Source organism: Nothoprocta perdicaria, unplaced genomic scaffold, assembly GCF_003342845.1.
Source record: "Nothoprocta perdicaria isolate Ctin4 unplaced genomic scaffold, notPer1 scaffold_152, whole genome shotgun sequence".
NCBI classification, from domain to species: domain Eukaryota; kingdom Metazoa; phylum Chordata; class Aves; order Tinamiformes; family Tinamidae; genus Nothoprocta; species Nothoprocta perdicaria.
The window spans coordinates 864,494-883,556 of record NW_020454672.1 but is presented as its reverse complement, the minus strand read 5'-3'; the positions used below and the strand labels follow the sequence as shown (position 1 = coordinate 883,556).

The following is a 19,063-nucleotide window of genomic DNA, read 5'->3' as shown; positions in this document are numbered from 1 at the left end:
ATTTTAAGAATTGTTAGGAGTCTAAAGGAAATGGAAAACTCCGAGGATCCCCAGAGGGTTACACCTGTCGAGGGTAGCAGCAGATGTGTAATATTTTTTCCTTGACTAATGCTAGACTCCATAGAGAGCTGATGATTTCCCAGGTATGTAACCACAGAAGGCTCTTTACTCCAGATGAATTATCACTGTGCTATTTAAATGCAAAGCTGCCACAGCAGGGCATAGGTGTTGATGAAACAGGCACTAGGATTTGGCTTCCCAGTGCTGTTCTGCGGCTCCTGCAGCACTTGGGCATTTTTATAATTCCTAGTGGGGTGGGCACAAGATGGATCACTTGGGAGAGAGACCTTGTTCAGCAGCTCAGTACCATTGCACCAAATACCTAGCAAGTTGCATGTATTGTAACTGTATCTAAAGCTCCAATAAAATGTTCCTTTGCTTAAGTGGTGTTCACAWGCAGCAGCTCCTATCAGTGCAGAAGAGCTCAAAAAGCTATAGGGGGTAGAAATTGATCCCTTAAAAAGAACTCAAAAATGCAGAAATAGCCATTTCTATTATTTATAAGCTGGGCCTGGAAATTTGCCAGTGGCAARTCCAAGATGCTGGAGAAGTACCTTTTCCTTCCCATTAAACTCTATTCCAGATAACCTGAGACTTCAGCTGTTAAAACAAAACATARATTCTCTTCCCTTTCCTGCTTTGCATAAGCAAATTTTGGCAGCCTGCCAAATTATCTTCAAAGTAGGAAAAGCAGAAATGCAATTAAATTCAGAAGCATACTGGGGATATGCAGCATGAAAATAAAGAGATCAAACTATATATAGGAAGGGAAGCAAGATTCAGTGAAAGAAAAGTGAAAGCAGCAGCAAAGACAATAACATGCTAACATAGTCCCTTGATAAAAAAGAATATGGTGATAATTTAAACKTTGTTTCAAATGCAAGCCATGTTCATCCACCTTTCATTTATTAAAAGAAAGAATGGATTTTGATTTTATGATCTGCCTTTCTCACGTAGATCCCCTATGATATTTCTTCTATTTTAATTCCACAGAAGCTCAAAAATAGTATGCACGGATGCACAGACAATCACACTTAATAAGCTCAAATGTCCTAACACAGACCAGGGTGAATAAGCAGTCAATAATTTGTGATCTAATTTATGTCTGCCTGCAAAGCAAGCATGTTTTGCTTAATGGGGTGCATGTCTCTTTATTAACTTACTACTAAATGATGCACTGAACTAGCAGCATTGTCAGAGGCCTGTAAACAGTGCAGATATGAATCAGTGTTTTGTGTCAATACTGTAATTATAACAACATCCTGAACAGGTTTTATGCAATTGCAATGCACTTAAGTCTGGTGCTTGATAGACTTAATTCAAGATCAAAAGTTAACAAATGATTTAAGCATTGAATCACAAAGCAGACACACTTCTGTTCTGATATATAGTGATGACCATACACAGCCAGTTTTTCAAACTGGTTGAGAGACACAGGACAGCTTCTTAAAGGGCATGTTCACTGCTGGGAATAGTTTCTGATGTTAATCCAAAAAACTTYCCCCGTTTTTTCCCTGTTATCTCTTCCAATTCATTTCCTCTGAGTAAGCAGTCTAGAGCTACAAGCGGATACCGACAGGTACGAGTCTTTCCCCAGCCAACCTGCAAGCGGCCACTTGCTCGTGTTCCCTCTCTTCCATTTCTTATTTCATTTGAGTTTCTCTGGCAATCTGCAGTTAATAATTACAGCATTGTAATKTTTTGAATTTTAATTTTCAAGTATTGAAACAGCAGTATAAAATTCCAATATTTTCTCCCCGTTCCATGATAGTGAAATACAGAAATCATAAAAAATYCTGAACAGAATACAATCTTGAGTTTTAAATCCATTATCTTGTGCTTTTGTTAACAAGATATACATGGAAAAGGATCTTCTTATCCTCAGAGCTTCACTGCTGCTACTTATACCTAGCTAAATTCATAATCCTTTGTCACATCGAAGTGGATTAACCAATAAGTGAAAAGAACACAAATCTAATTTGTTTAAAACCTTTGCTGGTAGTTATTTATTTAAGCCTGCAAGCCACAGAAATAGAGGAAATCACTATTCTACTGCAAGCCTTCTCAATGATTTGCTAGGTGACAGAGGGCAAGTTATTTTGGTTCTTGTCTCCTCCCATCAGCATGTGTATTATGTTCCCTTTCCCACACCAAGTCACTTGAAGAGCTGAGGGAAAAAAAGACTCAGACTAAACTATTATGGTGATGCTAAAAACACAGGGAATGCATAAAAATGTGCCATTAACACAATCCTAAAGCTCCTGATAATCACTAATTAGAATAATATTAGGAAAAGTATGGTATACATTTGCCAAAAAATGAACACAGCATTGCCTTAGTGGTTTTTAAYCAATGGTATTTAGATAATTGGACATCCACATGCTTTTAGTCTGCCAAAGATGATGGACAGTAGTTGTRCTTGTCTAGATATGCTTAAATCCTGCTTACAGAGATCCACACTACTACAGAAAAAAAAAATATATGTATTCACAAATTGGAAGACACTAGAAACCAGATTCCTAGAAAAAAAGAAGAATGAATGGAATAGCTACAGGTCCAGGCAGCTTACCAGAGTAATGTGCCTCTAGGCACAACTACTTTCTTTCCTTTGACTCACCCCTCATATCAACCCTCTTTCCTTTTGAGTACAGCACAGGCTCACATACCAAAATAACGTTTSGTACTACCTTAACCCTTAAAGTTCAAGCTCAAGGCAACTCAAATCTGTCTTGGAATCCTGAAAATAAATTTACCTTCAGTCTCATATGAAGTAACAATATGATTTTTGTATAATTGTTTAAGTAAAATATCTAGGGCCACAAGAGCGGTCTGAAAGTATAAGCTTTTAGCCATTATTTATCCCAGACACTTTTAATTTGCTTTTTAGATTCCTAAACCTTTCAAAAGTCAATTTTCAAAATTTCTCTTAAAAAAAAAAAAAAGCAATGATAATTTCCTGGTTCTGCAATAGCTCAATAGCTAAGGAATTCAGTCATTTGTGCAGACAGATCTTTGAGAAAATTATCTCCACTGGAATAAGTCTGTGAGAAACTATAAATGGAAAGGATGATTTTGACCTGAAACAGTTTCAGTTCATGATTGCTGGAAAAAAAAACATATTTTGGAGGTCTCTACTTATTTATGTTCATCACAATTGACAACTTTTCATTATTCTTTTAAATCAAATTATATCATACACTTCTCGTTCCATAAGCTGATTACTTCTCTTTTCACATAGACGTGTGTTGCTCTCTGTTTAGATGTATGTTGCTATTTAAAAGCCAGAATATCAATTATGATCAATAAAAGTGAGTAGAAGGAACTGCTGAGATGGTATATAGGAATTGCTTTGCCTAGGCCAGCTCTAACTGACTCAGCTAGTGTATATTTGCTTTGATACAATCTCAAATAAAATAGAGAAAGGCCCTGAGCCATACATTACTGGAGTTCTTTTTTTCCTTCAAATAGAAAAAAAACTCCCACAATTCTAAATTCAGAGCTACTGTATTAAACCATAGATGCCTGCATGTGGACATCTGACATTTGCAAGATTGAAGCAGAACTTTTTAAGCATCAAAAGTCTTAAAAGATCAAATGTTTAAGGAAAATTGTCCTTCAACTCAGTGGGAATGGTTGCTGCTTCTAGAAGCTTTATATTCTCTGTCTGTCACTGACTTGCAACTCAGAGCTTCAGAGTAACGTGGTATGCAGCTTTCAGCAAAAACTAATCTTCAGTCAGTCCCAAGATTTTTATATTCACAGTTAGCAAAAGAAATCAAAATTAATAATTTTGTATTCCATAAAGTTATTTACCAAAGGAAAACAGAAAAGTGGCATTTTTTCTCTATGATGCATGCACATCATAAAAGATTCCACAGCTTTCTGTATTTTCTGAGCTTTAGCTGCCTGGGTCAGTGTACAGTAGCTGCAGTTTGCACTCTACAAGGTAAAAGTGGAAGTGCAGTTTTTCCCAGCTGTGACACTATCACATCCATCTGAAGATGTTTGGCTCCACTGCTAAAATCAGTGACCTGCTTTTAAGGCCCAGATGTGGCCTCTGCTTTGGCAGGTGAAATGTCATGTCTGCAAAAGAAAGAAGTAATCAAACTCTCTACTCTTAGTGATATACCAGTGGAAAATATATTGATGTTCTACAGATGTACTGTTGGCTTCCCTTTGTCTCTTCCTAATGTCTCTATGTGTCCCTGCTTGAGCAAGGGGGATGGAGGAGGTGATCTCTAGAGTTCCCTTCCAACCTCAACCATCCTGCGATCCTGTGTGTTTCTGTGAAAATCGTCTCTAAAATAAAATAAAAATTATGCAGTGTATCAGTTGCCACACTAGTTTTAGAAGTGGATAAATTATTTTAGAGAGAGTACTGTGCAAAAATAGTAGTTATTAAACATTTGAAAGTTCAGGAAGGCGTTACAGAAATCTTCTGTATGTTCTGTAACTAAATGATCTGTTTCTTTAATAAAATAAATGAAACATATGTTATAAAAATTAATACAATCTGAAGTTGCTGATTCTTTTTTTTCTATTTTTAAAGAAGTGTTATTGTAGGGATAAAGGCCATGAAGTGATCCAAACCCAAAAGAGGTATTGTAACTATTGTCAGTAAAAGAAAAAAAAAAGAAAAAAACAAAACAAAAAATCACCTTTTCCAATTTCACATTTTTTATGCATAAAGCATAATCTATAGGATCAGAAAATAATTCAGTTTGGAAAGGACCTCTGGAGGTCACCTAGTCCAACTTTCTGCTCAGAAGAGATTTACCTTCCATGTTATATCAGGCAAGCTTTGAAAAACTCCAGAGATGGAGATCTCCCAACTCTGACAGTACCCGAGTATCCTCATTGAAAAGACTTTTTTTTTTTTTTTTTTCTCATTCTCCATTGAAATTTCCCTTATTGAAATCTGCAGTTGCCTGTAGTCCTTTCCCTGTGTATGTCTGAAGAGAGCTGAGCTCAGTCTCCCCTATCAGGTTGTGGAGACTGCAATTAGATGCCCCCAACAGCCTTTTCTCCAGGGTGAACAAACCAGCATCTCCTCATGAATCACGTGCCCCAGACCTTTGACCATCTTAGCTGCCCTCAGCTGGGCTTTCCTCGCATGGTTAATCTCTCTCTGGCACTGGGGCACCCCAAAACTGACTTTGTGTTCTAGATATGGACTTACTAGTGCTGTGTAGAGGGGAAAAATCTCTCTTGCTGCCCTGCTGCCTATGCTCCTACTGATGCAGTCCTCCATGCGCTGGCTGTCGTCGCTGCTGACTCACGTGCAAGCTCTTCCCATGTGCAGTGCTGGTTTCCAGCTAGGCAAGTCCCCAGCCTGAACTGCCTCGGCGGGCTACTCCATCCCAGAGGCAGGACTTTCATCATTTGTTTCTGTTGGACTTTTATGAACTTCCTGTTGACCCACTGCTTTGTCAGCCCACATAACAAGACTTGCAAGAGTTTGCAGCATTAAGTCTATACTTGCAGATCACTCTCACCATCTCACTGTTTGAGAAACTTAGCTCAGTCAGATCCAAGGTACTTCACATAAAATACAGCAAGGGTGATTTTACATCCTTTCATGATTTAAGAGCACATCATAGATTTCGAATGCAGTTGACAGTCCACACTACTATTTAATATAAAGTAGCCATAGGCAGAGAGATAAAAATGGACACCAAATATATGGACACTGTATATTTTTCCTGTCCATAAAGACCTATTTCCTACTCCCAATGAATTCGAAATGGGGCTTCTGTTAGGGACCTGGGTTATAGCCATTCTTACTGGACATTACTGCCCGCTGTTGAGATTTTGTTCCTATAGAGTGGCCTGGGTTGATAAACACATTGTTACGTAAAATTAATTATCATGTAAGCCAAGGAGACTGCCCCAGGATAGCTCTTCCCGTCAGTGGCCTATCAGTTGATCATTACAGATACTGATAAACATGTCCTTGGGTGTTCCCCAAACATGACAGGATCTGTTTCTTTGCTCGCACTGTAGCTAAGAGGAATTCTTAGCAGTGAAAAGAAGAGACATCTTCAACAGGTGAAATACTGTGAAATAAAATTCTGCCATCTAAAAGGTTACAAGCTTGGAGTACATAGACATTTTCACTACTGAAAATGAAAGTGACATCTTTTGATTCTGTCCATTCACTATAAAATACTGAAAAAACAACGTTCTACAATGATGTAACATAAATATGTCACAAAGGAAAATGTAGGCTGTTTTAGGATGTGATTCTTCTCTCCTATTTTAGACCTTACAGTGACATGAATCATGATCTAGAAATGCCTGTTTTTCTTCACTGAATGTAAGGGGACCCTAAGATGGCTTAGAGACAGATATCAAAATTTTAGTCACAGAGGTACATGAGATGATTCCCATTCCTTTTATAATCATATTTAGACCAAAAATTTCTCAATCAATCACTGGCATCTGCCATTACTCTTCTTCATAACCACAGTAAAAACGACAGTCATTACAAGAAAAAAATCATCTTCCTCAATTGCTAAGTGAATATAAGAAATATCCTAAACATGCTCCCAAAATTGGCAAACTCCCCATACTTTTAACTTTGAGTTAAGGGACAAAGTTTTGGCAAAAATATTCCTGTTACCATCTGGTCAGATTTCATGATTTTTAGGCCATCTGTATTTGGCAAAAAGCTCAGATTCCAGTGCTGAGATCATGAAAGCTTCAGAATTTTAGCTCAAATTTTCTGAGCTTTTTTTTTTTTTTGAGGGTCAGGAGTCTTTGCAACAGACAGATGGGTGGCAGTCTCTATGATAGACAGAAACATTCCTGAATTCAGTCCACAATGAAAGGGAAGCTCTGTTACTGCTTGCTTGAGATACGCTATCATGTATTCAAGAACTAAAACATGCAAGTGATACTTTGAGCTACAGCAATTTCCAAGACTATTTTCAAGATACAGAGCACAGCTGTCAAATCTTCACTGAGGGAAATAAACCAGTTGRAAAGAGCAGACCTTGCTTCTGCTGTCAAAACCAACAAGGAGGGTCTACGAAACCTGTGGGCATGTAGAGCTGTGCTTATTTAGGAATAGCTCTGTAGTTTGGACAGTCTAGGTAGCCCTAATAATGGAACTCCAGGCATAGTCCTTTAGCCATGAACCTACAATGACTGAAAACAGAAGACTTTCACATGCTATATCTATTTCATCATTAGATCCCCATCTTACCTCTTGTACTAAATGAAATGGCTGGTAGAAAGATGGAGGTGCACAACAACAGAGATTCTGTATTCGGTTGCTTAACTAACCTTAACTCAATTGTTTTCATTTACTTAAATCCATTCTCCTACTTCAGCAGGCAGGACATGTCCTATCATTTACTTTCCCCCTCAGTGAGTGAAAGACTCAGTTCACATCCAGCTACAAAGTAGTTTAAATAAAGGCACTTTTCATTTGCAAGCATACATAATAAGTTAGTYTTTACCTGAGTCTTCCATCCTCTGCTGCAGCTCCTCCTGGTATAATCTTAGTAATAAATATCCCAGGATCATCCCCAATGTGTGGGTTATCTGTTCCTCCAGCAATGCTGAACCCCAGGCCAGAATTCCCCTGAAAAAAAAACCAAAAGAAAAAAAAAGTAGAAAATGTGTCACCAGATGCTACATTTCTCCAGACTTCAGCAGACATTCAGGAGCAAAGTATTCTTGCCTCTCAAGGAAAGCATTTTATTTGGCAACACCATACTTTCAGGTGTGTGAGTCAGCCAGAAAAAGAGCTGTCAGCTAAAAGAACACAGGCTGCAAACACGAGGAACTCCCAGARTTAATGGCAGAGTTAATGGATGCTCCTACAGAAATGGGATTTGACCTAAATTTAATTGTTTTCCAAGCGTTGCATAARTTAGCCACATGAACTCCAACATGAATTTATTCAAGTCAATGAGACCTAGAGGCTAAAACCACTTCAGAGCTTCTAAAAGGATTGGAAAAAAAACCCAAACCTTAATAAAAAAACTTAATATATAAATAAAAAGCAGTGAATAACTCTGAAGAATTTCAGTATACYGTTTATCTGTTGAAAAGTGAGCACTGTTCATTGGATGATCATTGCATGCTAGTATTTCTTTTATCTTACTATTTAGTTAGAATTAATTGGTTGGAAGATTTATTATGATTTATTATCTATTCAATAATCTTATTTATTATCAATACTACTTGTGACAATACTATGACAGAGACTCCCTTTCCATTTACATATACAAATAAAATGGTAAATTCAGTCACCATTCCTCACATATAATTCTAACCAGCAGTTCTACTGAAGCTTCTGAAAACAATAATAAAATTAATGAAATACTGCATTCTTTTAGTTTCTTTCATTACAAAATATTTTGAAATTACATATTGAGCCTTATCACTTCAGTATAAAGCTATTGCTGTTGAGTGCAGAATATGTCCATTGCTGTGGGTGAACTAGATTCAGTGTGATATTTTCTTTTCTGTTATTTTATTCGCCATTTCAGCTTATTGGGAGTTTTTCTGCACTGTCAGTTGTAGACAAGAATCTGCTTCAATTGTAGAGAAAAAATTGCTTAAAAAAAAAAAAAGCAGTATCTCTTTTTATTTTGTCAAATCTTTTTCAGAACTTTTGATAACTTTTTAACCTTTACTTGAATTGATATGTCAGGCACGAGATGCATTTTTTGTGTAGAAGCCTCCATGTTGCCTGTGTGCAATAAATCTAATTTCAAATGTTGTTATCAGGATTCTGCATTCACAAATGATGCACTTCTCACTACTGTAGCTCTGCTATCAGCATATAATTGTGATTAAATTTAAGAGAGAGGGCTAATTTATAATCCAAGGAGAAGGATTTAGGACTACATGTCTTCATGCTTCTTGACTAGCCGTAATATGAAAAACATTTTGACACTGAAACATTCTGTATATATTTTTCTGTGGAGTTAATACACTTCTTCAGGCTAGCATTATAAATTTATGATTTACTCTCCCTTTTATCTTTAGAATCATCTCAGACTCAGCTTATTTTCCCAATATTTTAAAACATGCCTTATTATATGATTCAGTCAACACCAACTTGCACTCTTTCCCGTAGCTTTTCCTATATGGAATATTATCACAGAATGATAGAATCACAGAATGGTTGAGGTTGGAAGGGACCGCTAGATCATCTAGTGAAACCTCCCTGCTCAAGCAGCGTCCCCTAGATATTCATATATTTTATATGATACTAAACTCCCAATATGTAAGAATGAAATAATGCATACTTATACATGTATCAGTAATCTTGTAGCAAAAGCCTTAAAACATTGTTAAAACATGAGCAAGCTTTTTAAAAAGTTTATTAGAATAATCAATACTTTATTTTAAGAAAAAAAAATAGACAAAGTTAGGGAAATTCTTATTTTTTTCCATAAAACCAAAAGGATTTTTTTTTAAACATGCATTAACCTGTGACTCTTGATGAAGACAGAGGAAGAGCAAGATGGCAAGGTGGTATCTGAGTGCARCTTAGAGTTAGGAAGCAGAACATAAAATCATATAATAAAAAAGTATGCTTGAATAACTTAAAAAACTATAAAAGCCTGCCTGTTTTGTTGAGTGTGCTTAGCTGTTACACTTCTTCACATAAAGCTCATTCAAATTCTTCACAGAAAAAAAAAATTGAGAAGTTTTCGCATCTTCAGTGTACTTCTGTACTCTTTTCCATTAACGTTTCAGAGTGAAAAATATAGCAATGCCCACAGTAAGCAGTGATGTGGCAAAACTGCAGGAGAATCAGTGCTAGTCCTTGACATTTATCCATAACTGCGCATCTGCTGTACTTCAAGACCATTCCGATTCTGCCCCTTAGGAAAAACCTTTTAAAAGAAAAGGCCAGCCTTCCTTACAAGCACTTTTGTATCCCCAAAATTTCAAGCAATTATTCTGGCTGCAGTCCTGGACTTGATCAACAGGATATGCAAGCTGTCACACAGGAGCTTGCTCAGCAGCTAGGTATATCCTTGCAAGGCTTTCTTACACCAGAAAGTTAGCTGCAAAATTTAAGTGCAATTCCACATTTTAGTTTCCTTGTGGTTCTTGAAATATCTGCATCGTTTACACAGAAAAAATCTTTTCTCTTTCCTTGTGGTCACTTCAGCTTATAGTTAACATGGTTGAAAATATCACTCCATCACATATGGGAAACTGGCCTCTTAACAGACATGGAGTGAGGTAAAGTGTAACAGGAAAATTGTGGCTAGAACCTTTGTATGAAGCTCTGAGCAGCAGTGCTGATATAGATATTTCTGTCCTTTTCCTCAAGCTTTGCCCCCTCTTTTTAGCATGCATGTTCATCAGCATGCTGTTATATCAAAAATTTATCCTAGTTATAATTTCCAATTAAATGCTGTCTGCTAACACTCTGCTTCCTGACTCTCTGCAAAGGTTAGCTTCCCACCCTCTACCTCCATCCCATAAAATTGTGTTAATCATCTACAGCTTCTAAGGCTTTTCTTGTCATATCCCATATGCCTTCATTCAGGCCAGAACAGCAGCTGAAGCATCACTCACTCACTGGATTTTCTAAAGTAGTGTATTCATAGTTTTCCTCATGCTGACTCTCATGTTTGGGAGTGGTACCTCATAAATACCTGTCAAGTTAATTCACTGTCCTTTTTCGAAGCCTTGCTCTTCTAGGATGCTTATGAAGCAAGTTAGCAATGAGCTCAGAGACCTGGTGACGATGCAGATATACGTTTAATAAGACCTACTAACAGCTGATACAGAAGAGGTGTAAAGCAGCAGATGTCTTCCTCCTAGGAGATATTCCATAGATATTACTTAATTGAGATTCACTTTTAAGCCTGAATATGCTTATCTGTTTCTTTTCTTTGGCAGAAGGGGTTAAGCCAAAAATCCCCGCAAAAAAAAAAAAAAAAATACAAATCCAAAAACCTAAAGATCAAAACCTCTGAAAAATTCTTGAACAAGCCTACAGATTTTGATGGTATTTTTTAAACACTATTATTTTTATGGTCATATATTTAAGGAGTCCAGACCCAAATCATTTTTATGTGCAATGTATATCAGCTCCATTCTCTCCTGACCTAAATAATGCTGCTGTTAACTATCCCTCTGTCCAAGCTCCCAGTTACTACTGCTGTAAAAATGTCATATAATTATTTTCTGATTATACTGGGAAGACTTGTATAAAATTTCTCATCTATAGATGCCTGATATTTATACATTTTTTTTTAAATTTGTAGTTTAATTTCTTGCTGTTTTCCCTCCCTTTTATTGCAAGGCTTCAAACATGGACATAACCCGACGAAAGGAGTGGCACAGTATTGCACATCCACTTTGGGCTAAAAAGAATTAGTATTGCCTCAGTGTATTCCATCTTGGATCTCTCAGGCTTCTCAGGGAATTTACCATCATGCTCAAGCTTTATTTTTCAAACACAGAAACTCAGGTCCAACAACTAAACCAAGATGGTTTCTACCAGGCTATTCTCAAAGGCCTTCTGGTTCTCAATTGAAATGGAAGGCCAGTCTTACGGTTTACTGCAGAAGTCTGACTCCTTTATGACTTTTTCAGGCACCTCCACAAGGATCACCTGAGCCTTTTAATGCTCAGTCTGAGAATGGAGGATACTTATCCGTAATTCTCCTGCTTCTAGAGCAGTAGATAACCTCAACTTTGACAGAGGCAYGATATCATTTCAGATGACTTGGGTTCTGTCTTCTGTGAACATTAAATACAACACCTAGGGTCAGGATAGAATAATAGATGATTCTCACACCAAGGAAAGAGAAGAAAACTTGCAAGTTCTGACCCCTTTGAGTCTGTTCCCTCTTATTATACTACCAACATAAATATCACAGAAATAAAGCCAGAGTTCCCAGAAGGCAATGGCCTTAAGTAGCCAGAAGACCTGGAGACCCATCCTTCTTCTTACATAGCCTTTCCTCTTGTGTTTCTTTTCTTTTATACACCATTATAAGCAGCTATGTGTGAGGTTGCATTTTTACAGGTTGCAGAATCTTTATATTGTCACAACTCAAAAGTGCCCAACACCAACTTCTTGTTGAAATAGAGTTAGCCAAAACCGAACACTTGCAAAGTTATTTTCCCTTGACAGTACAGCTCTCCATGGATGACAATTCTCCATATGCTTCTACAGATGATTTCCTCCTTAATTTGTTTCATTTTGTTCTGTTTTCTGCTTGAAAGTTGCCTTAGAAGCAGGGCTTGATTAGGAACAGTCCAAAGTCATTCAGGCTTCTGCAAAATTGCAGAAGAATAAACACAAGAAGTAGAAAGCAGATCAGAAATACATATGAAGAGCAGACCAAGACCATCTCTCCTGCATAAGGGACAAGTGGTTTGTATCTTACCATACTAAATAGGTATGCACCATCATATTGAAATTGTGTTTTTTGTTTTCTTTTTTTTTTAATCCGTTCAAATCAGTAAGGTGACAGAGCTCAATATTTGACACATGACCTTTACAGAATTTAAGGAAGTACTAGTTGCAATCCCTCTTTGTCATGGCAACATCCTAGGAAACATCAGTCACTGGGTCTATTAGCCAGCAAAAAGGCCARTAGACAATGAGAATCCATATTTCACAGAATGTTTCATATAGTGGAAATTGTTATGGTGACAACATATATTGCCACAGTCTCTTTTATTAAACTGACTTGTGTATCAGTATTTCTCACTTACAGGTTTAAGGGATCCATTTTGCTCAACAGTTAAGGAATATCTCAGTGTCAACAGAGATGTAATGTGAGGCATGAACTGTGTAAATAAGACATGACTTAAGCCTACAATGTCCAAGAAAAAAAATTACAAATTTCCATCTGACGAGACTTGAGAATAAGCCTAAATTCAAAGACAGTATGATGGAAATGTTTGATGACTCTTCCATTAGGTTCTAAGGAACTCCACTTACCCATAAAGAGGAAATACAGTAAAAGTTAAGAGCAGTCACAATATAAACATTTGTGGATGAAGAATCCAAGGCAATTTGTGAGATCACTTAAAGGAGAATCAAAATTCTTGACACTCAGTCTTTGGTGGGCACTTGTTGCTRTTTTTTTGAACTGTTCAAAGTGTTGTAAACATTTGAACAAAGGTCATAGGACCACAGAGGATAATTTGATAATAAATAACTTGGTCTGTGATTGTAATCGTGCAATAATTTTTTTGAACTTTAAAAATTTCTGGGATTTCACAAACCACATGTTAGGGAAAACACTGCTATGTATTTCAGAAATCAAAAATATAAAACACTRCCTAGATACTTTATTCTTAATAGTGTATCTAAAATACTACTAATTTTATCTCAACATGGTTGTTCTGTTTGTTTTGTCTCCTGTGATTTTCCTACCTATACCATGTTTTTACAGGAAAGAAAAAAAACATGAAATGTTTTTCTCTCTTTTGCAGACGGCTTGAATTGTCTCAGTCGAATTGTATGATGGCTTGAATTGTCTCAGTTGAATTGTATGATGGCTTGAATTGCTGCCTAAATTTGCAGTTTTTGTCAGAGCAAGTTTAGTCAAGAGAAACCTTACAAAATGATAGCTGACTCATTCCTTAAAACATGCCATAATTTTGTCTGTCTTCCTTTATTACAGCTTTAAAACACCCTATCAACCTTGTGGCTTGATCCTGCTTAAAAAGTTAAGTCTCTTGAAATCTACCAAGGGAATTATTYCTTCAGATCTTTATCAGCACTGAAGCTTTAAGGATCCAGTAATACCATACTTCTTCTGAATATAACCAGTGCTGGCTTTCTCTTGTTTATATGATTTTTCAAAACACACTGATACTTACATGCTCTGAAGTTAGTATTGACTTTGTGTAGACTTCACAGAATATCAGAATTTGCCACACATTACATCAAAATCCCATAAAGTTTTTCATCTTGGTTTAGGCTAAAAATTCATTCAGGGCACTTTGTCACTGTGAGTAAGTAGTGCACTCTTTTCCAGTAGTGAAGTTTGTTTGGGAATTATGCTATCTTTGTTAAAATATGCAAGGTCTGWTTGATTTTAAGTCTTCTAAAACAACACTTTCAGGTATAAGTAAATGTGAATTCACAATCTACCGCTATTTCAGACAGTAGAAAAACACACACATTACTTCCAGGTGAAATATACTCAGAGAAACATAATTTGAAATTTGACTTTTTTCCTTACATTTTAATAATTATTCTTAATCTTCATGTATCTGTGCAAATGAAGTCATACTTGGAAAATTTCTTATTGAAAGTAAAAAGAAAAATGAATCTTATTTTCTACAGATATGCTAAAAGTTTGGCTAGCATACTGAAATTTATTGTTCATGCCAAGATCCATCTCTCACAAGGTCTCATTTTAATAACAAAGGTTTTTTCGAAAAATAGGAGTACACAAGGCCTGGCTAAGACTGCTCACAGATTTGGTTCATCCTAGCTTTCTTCTCTCAGGTTATTTCTGGTTCAAGCTAAAAAAAATCAACATCTACTTTTATAAGACAAAGAGAAAAAAAAACCTACTTCCATAAGCCCTATTGTTTTATGATATTAGTTTTCCTCCATAAGCATCCAACATCATGAGAAAGTGAAAGCCAAGAATGAGTTGAGTTTAAAGAAGTGTCAGGGACATTTTTTATGGCAAAAAAACAAGGATAAAAAAAGCCACTCAGGAGTCTGGGSGAGGAAGGTTAATGGAATAACATAGCTACAAATGAGAGAAATAGTTTTAAGTGCTGACCTTAATTGATGAAAATAGAAGCAGACAAAAATTGGCTGCTGTTCTGAAAAAGTCTTTCAGAGGCTTTTTCATTCTCTGTATTAAGCCGATAAGCTTACATAGTTTGGCAGCTAAGATGGTTATATGGAGTGAATACTGCTAGATATGCCAGGTCCAAGAAGAAGAAGAATATCATCTGAGATTCCCAGGAAGATCAATATATGTTGAATACTTCCACAGAGATTGTTCAGCAAAAATTTTCTCCACAAAGTAGCTCTTAAAAAAATACAAAATGTCTTTCACCATCTGACAGGGCAGTGATAGGGGATTTTTCTACCCATCACTCAGCAGCGCGCAGCTCCAGAGCACATATACAGTGGATGTGTTTTACCCATCACTCAACAGCATCCAGGTCAACAGCACAAAGCCACAATGCCAACAACAGCCAAACAAGTTAATGTTTCATCCCACCGAAATGAGCAGGTGATTTTATAAYGTGCAAAGCACTGCCATATAGCCAGGTTTTTGATTAAAACCCTTCCACTTAAAGCTCTAAGATCTTTAAGTCCACGCTAGACTTCACCTGGCACTTCTTTCAGAATTCAAAATTTGAATTAGCATTGTTTTTGCTTTCTGAAGATAGACAGACACACTAAATTACAAAAACATTCTTTGCCATATAGTAAGTGATTCATTGGCTATGTCCCATGCTAACCCCAGGGCATTTTAATACTGCTCAGCCTGGCCAGAATGATAAGAAAAGATGCAAATCATTTTTTTTTTTTTCCCAGATATTTGCAGACTACATCTTATGCCACTTTTTTTTTTCCTTTTTTTTTTTTTTAATCCAAAGCTCAAGTTTCAAAAGCCTAAACATCAAAACCACCTTTCTGTTTCATTTAGAGAACAAGGACATTTGCATATTTATCAGTATGATGTTGAACTCTTTTGTACTTTCAGATCCACTCAGAAGTAACATAATTCATGAAWTTCTCACTTCTCCCACATACGTTGGAATGCTCCCCAGAGCCAGAGTCTTGAGACTCCGCAGTTATATTATGCTCCATATGGTAGAGATTTTCATCTTGCACAGTGCCATTTGTTGTTTTCAAGCCCCTTATCAGGTTTAGCACATTTATTATGAAACCACAATGCACTAGACTACAACTGCTTCATGCGCTCCCTGTCACTTGCTCTCCGTAGAGGGACTATGTTCTCACAGCTCTGTTGGAAGAATTTTACCATTAAGGAAGGAGAGTTTTCAGAAAGATCCAAAGGATTTGGATCTTTAGCCTGGGGAAGAGAAGGCTGAGAGGCGATATGATTAACATGTATAAGTTCAGGAAGGGAGAATGCAGGGAGGAAGGRGACAAGCTGTTTTCAYTGGTGGTCAGCGATAGGATGAGGGGTAATGGCCATAAGCTGGAGAACAAGAAGTTCCGTCTCCAGGTGAGGAGCAACTTCTTTCCTGTGAGGGTGACAGAGCAGTGGAACAGGCTGCCCAGGGAGGTTGTGGAGTCTCCTWCTCTGGAGGTCTTCAAAACCCACCTGGATGCCACCCTGTGCCACATGCTGTAGGTGTGCCTGCTTGAGCAGGAAGGTTGGACTAGATGATCTCTAGAGGTCCCTTCCAACCTTGAATATCCTGTGATTCTGTGATTCTCTGATTTTTCCATAAATATATGACATTTGTGTCACATGTTACAAAACGTGACATATAAGACTGTAAAACAGCAAACTGAGAAGAAATCAAACCAGTTCCAAAGTACTGCAATCTCCTGAAAAAAATGCTCTGTCACATTTTGGTGTGTACAGTAGATTGATGCAAATATATAGAAGACAGCTCTTTCCAGGATTGGTTTTTGAGATCTAACAATTTTACATTTCCTGTAAAAGTTTTTATTTATTCATTTTATTTCAAAATACCAAAGTAACAAACAGAAGGGAATCATTAATTCTTCTTTTTAGCTGTAAAGCTTAGTGGGTACTGCTTTTTAAGATTACCATTGCTGAGGGGAACAGCACCCTCCTCTTTGCGGGGAGCATTCCTCCTCTCTGGCATCTCTGCTAGGTGCCCATTACCTGCTCTGAGCAGCACCACGCAAGTGTTTTTCTTCAACAAAACTTCCCATCTAACTACCCACTGCTATCCTCATGGTTCTGCTGTCATCATGATCTTGCCTATTCTCCTCATAAAGAAAAGCTGGGCAATCTAGATCCTAGTGTAGTTAGTTAAAGATGAAGGAAAGGAAAACAGCCACCAAGTAATATAGCTTATGGACATATGTCATAATGTGGTGGGGTAGAGCGCATAGGAGAATGAAAGTAAGAACAAAACACTAGGCGGAACTGAAGAGATAGCAAAGCTTATTCGAGAGACAGGTTACTTTTAAAATTTTGATATGATTACCATTGGATCTCTCACAATGAAATACTTGTAAAAACCGAGAAAATTAACAAATTTAAAACATTATAACTGTATAATAGTGTTAGAAATCAAAGTCCTGTATGTACTGTATGTTCACAGGGAACAAAAATTAATAATACATTTCTATACAAACAGAAGCTGAAAACCCCACTGAGTGTCTTGAGGCAATGAACAAACTCGAGATTTTCCTTGGTTAAACCGGTTTGTAACTCTCTGGAATAGTGCTGCATGCGTAAAGTACAAGAGGGACAAGAGGGAACCTAGAGAGGGTTCAGCTCTGGGCAACCGAGATGATTAAGGGAATGGAGCATCTCTCATGAGGAAAGACTGACTGAGTTGGGCCTATTGTCTCTGGAGAAGAGAAGGCTGAGAGGGGATCTGATTAAYATGTATAAGTTCATGAAGGGGGAATGTAGGGAGGAAGGGGCCAAGCTCTTCTCAGTGGTGGCCAGTGACAGGACAAGAGGCAATGGGTGTAGTTGAAAGTTGAAACACAGSAAGTTCCATCTCCATRTGAGGAAGAAAAACTTTGCTGTGAGGGTGACAGAGCCCTGGAACAGGCTGCCCAGCGAGAYTGTGGAGTCTCCTTCYCTGGAGATCTTCCAAACCTGCAAGGCTGCCACCCTGTGCCCCGTGCTCTGGGTGTCCCTGCTGGAGCAGAGGGGTTGGACTAAATGATCTCTAGAGATCCCTTCCAACCTCAGCTATTCTGTGATTCTSTGATCAAGACATTTTCCTGTGCTGACTACACTATTGTTTTGTAGCATTGTTTTGTAAAACACTTGAGTCACTAAGTATTAAAGGTACTATAATGAGCTCAAGTCCGAAGCTATGTTTGAGCTATTGTTCTTTTCCATTTGAATCTCATATTACCAAATATGAAGTGAACATATAGTTGTTCCCATCTTAATTATTTTTTCATATTTTAAACATATTATAGTCTAAAGATTTCTTCTACTGGAAGATATATATGATTAATCATTTAGATTAAAATTCTGTAATGTTTACACATCTTGTAAATGTTTCATAATCTTTTATCTCCAAGTTTTATTCAATTCAGCATCAAAGGCAAGAGAAATGCCTTTTGAGTAAATTTGAGTAAAACTCTTAATTTCCTTCTCATTCAAAATGATGATCTTTGGGGCAGGCAATTTAGAGGAAGATGCTAAACCATTAATGAACTAAAAGGCCCTTACGGGTTTCAAATTCAAGCAGAAATCCTAAGGGGAAATAACTGAGCTATTTTTGATATTGTACCATTTACCTTGCCATCGCTGTCTTACTCTAGTGGCTCAGCACAGCCTGAGTCACTTGTCATAATCCTGTCTTTCAATACAAATTAATGAAAGTTAGAAAACATTTCTTATTTATTATTTGTTTTCTTTTGAATAATACTTAAGACTTGTCTTTCAAGTATCATGATGCTAAACTATAGAGATTAATGAAACAATGATAAATAACATAAAATAAAATTAATTATTCATAGTTTTTTTTATAGACACATATCTAAATCTAGTGTTTTTTCCCCCCATTGTGCTCTCCTTTCTTWATTAGCACATTAGGACATGTCCTTTTTTATTATTATTCTTACTAAACCTGACTGGTATGACTCTGAGCAATCTGATCTAACTTCAAAGCTAGCCTTGCTTTGAATGGGAGCTTTCGCTAGATGACTTCCACAGTCAACCTACAAACCAGGATTATTCTCTCATTCTATAAATTTCCAGTGTCACAAATATTAAGCAAGCTTTAAAAACCTACTGCCAGTCTAGCAGTCAGCCACAGAAAACTTCCTCAATTTTATCTTAAGGATTTCATGACATTTAAATGTTTTGCATGGATACATGCA

At 37.0% G+C, this 19,063-nt stretch overlaps 1 protein-coding gene across 1 annotated transcript in view; it reads right to left on the bottom strand.

The window, feature by feature from the left end:
* DLG2 (discs large MAGUK scaffold protein 2) overlaps positions 1–19,063 on the bottom strand; it is a 597,632-nt gene that overhangs the window by 312,254 nt on the left and 266,315 nt on the right. The window contains exon 5 of the mRNA XM_026034918.1: positions 7,524–7,648. Within this exon, the coding sequence (XP_025890703.1) occupies positions 7,524–7,648 (125 nt within the window). The remainder of the gene's footprint in view (positions 1–7,523; positions 7,649–19,063) is intronic.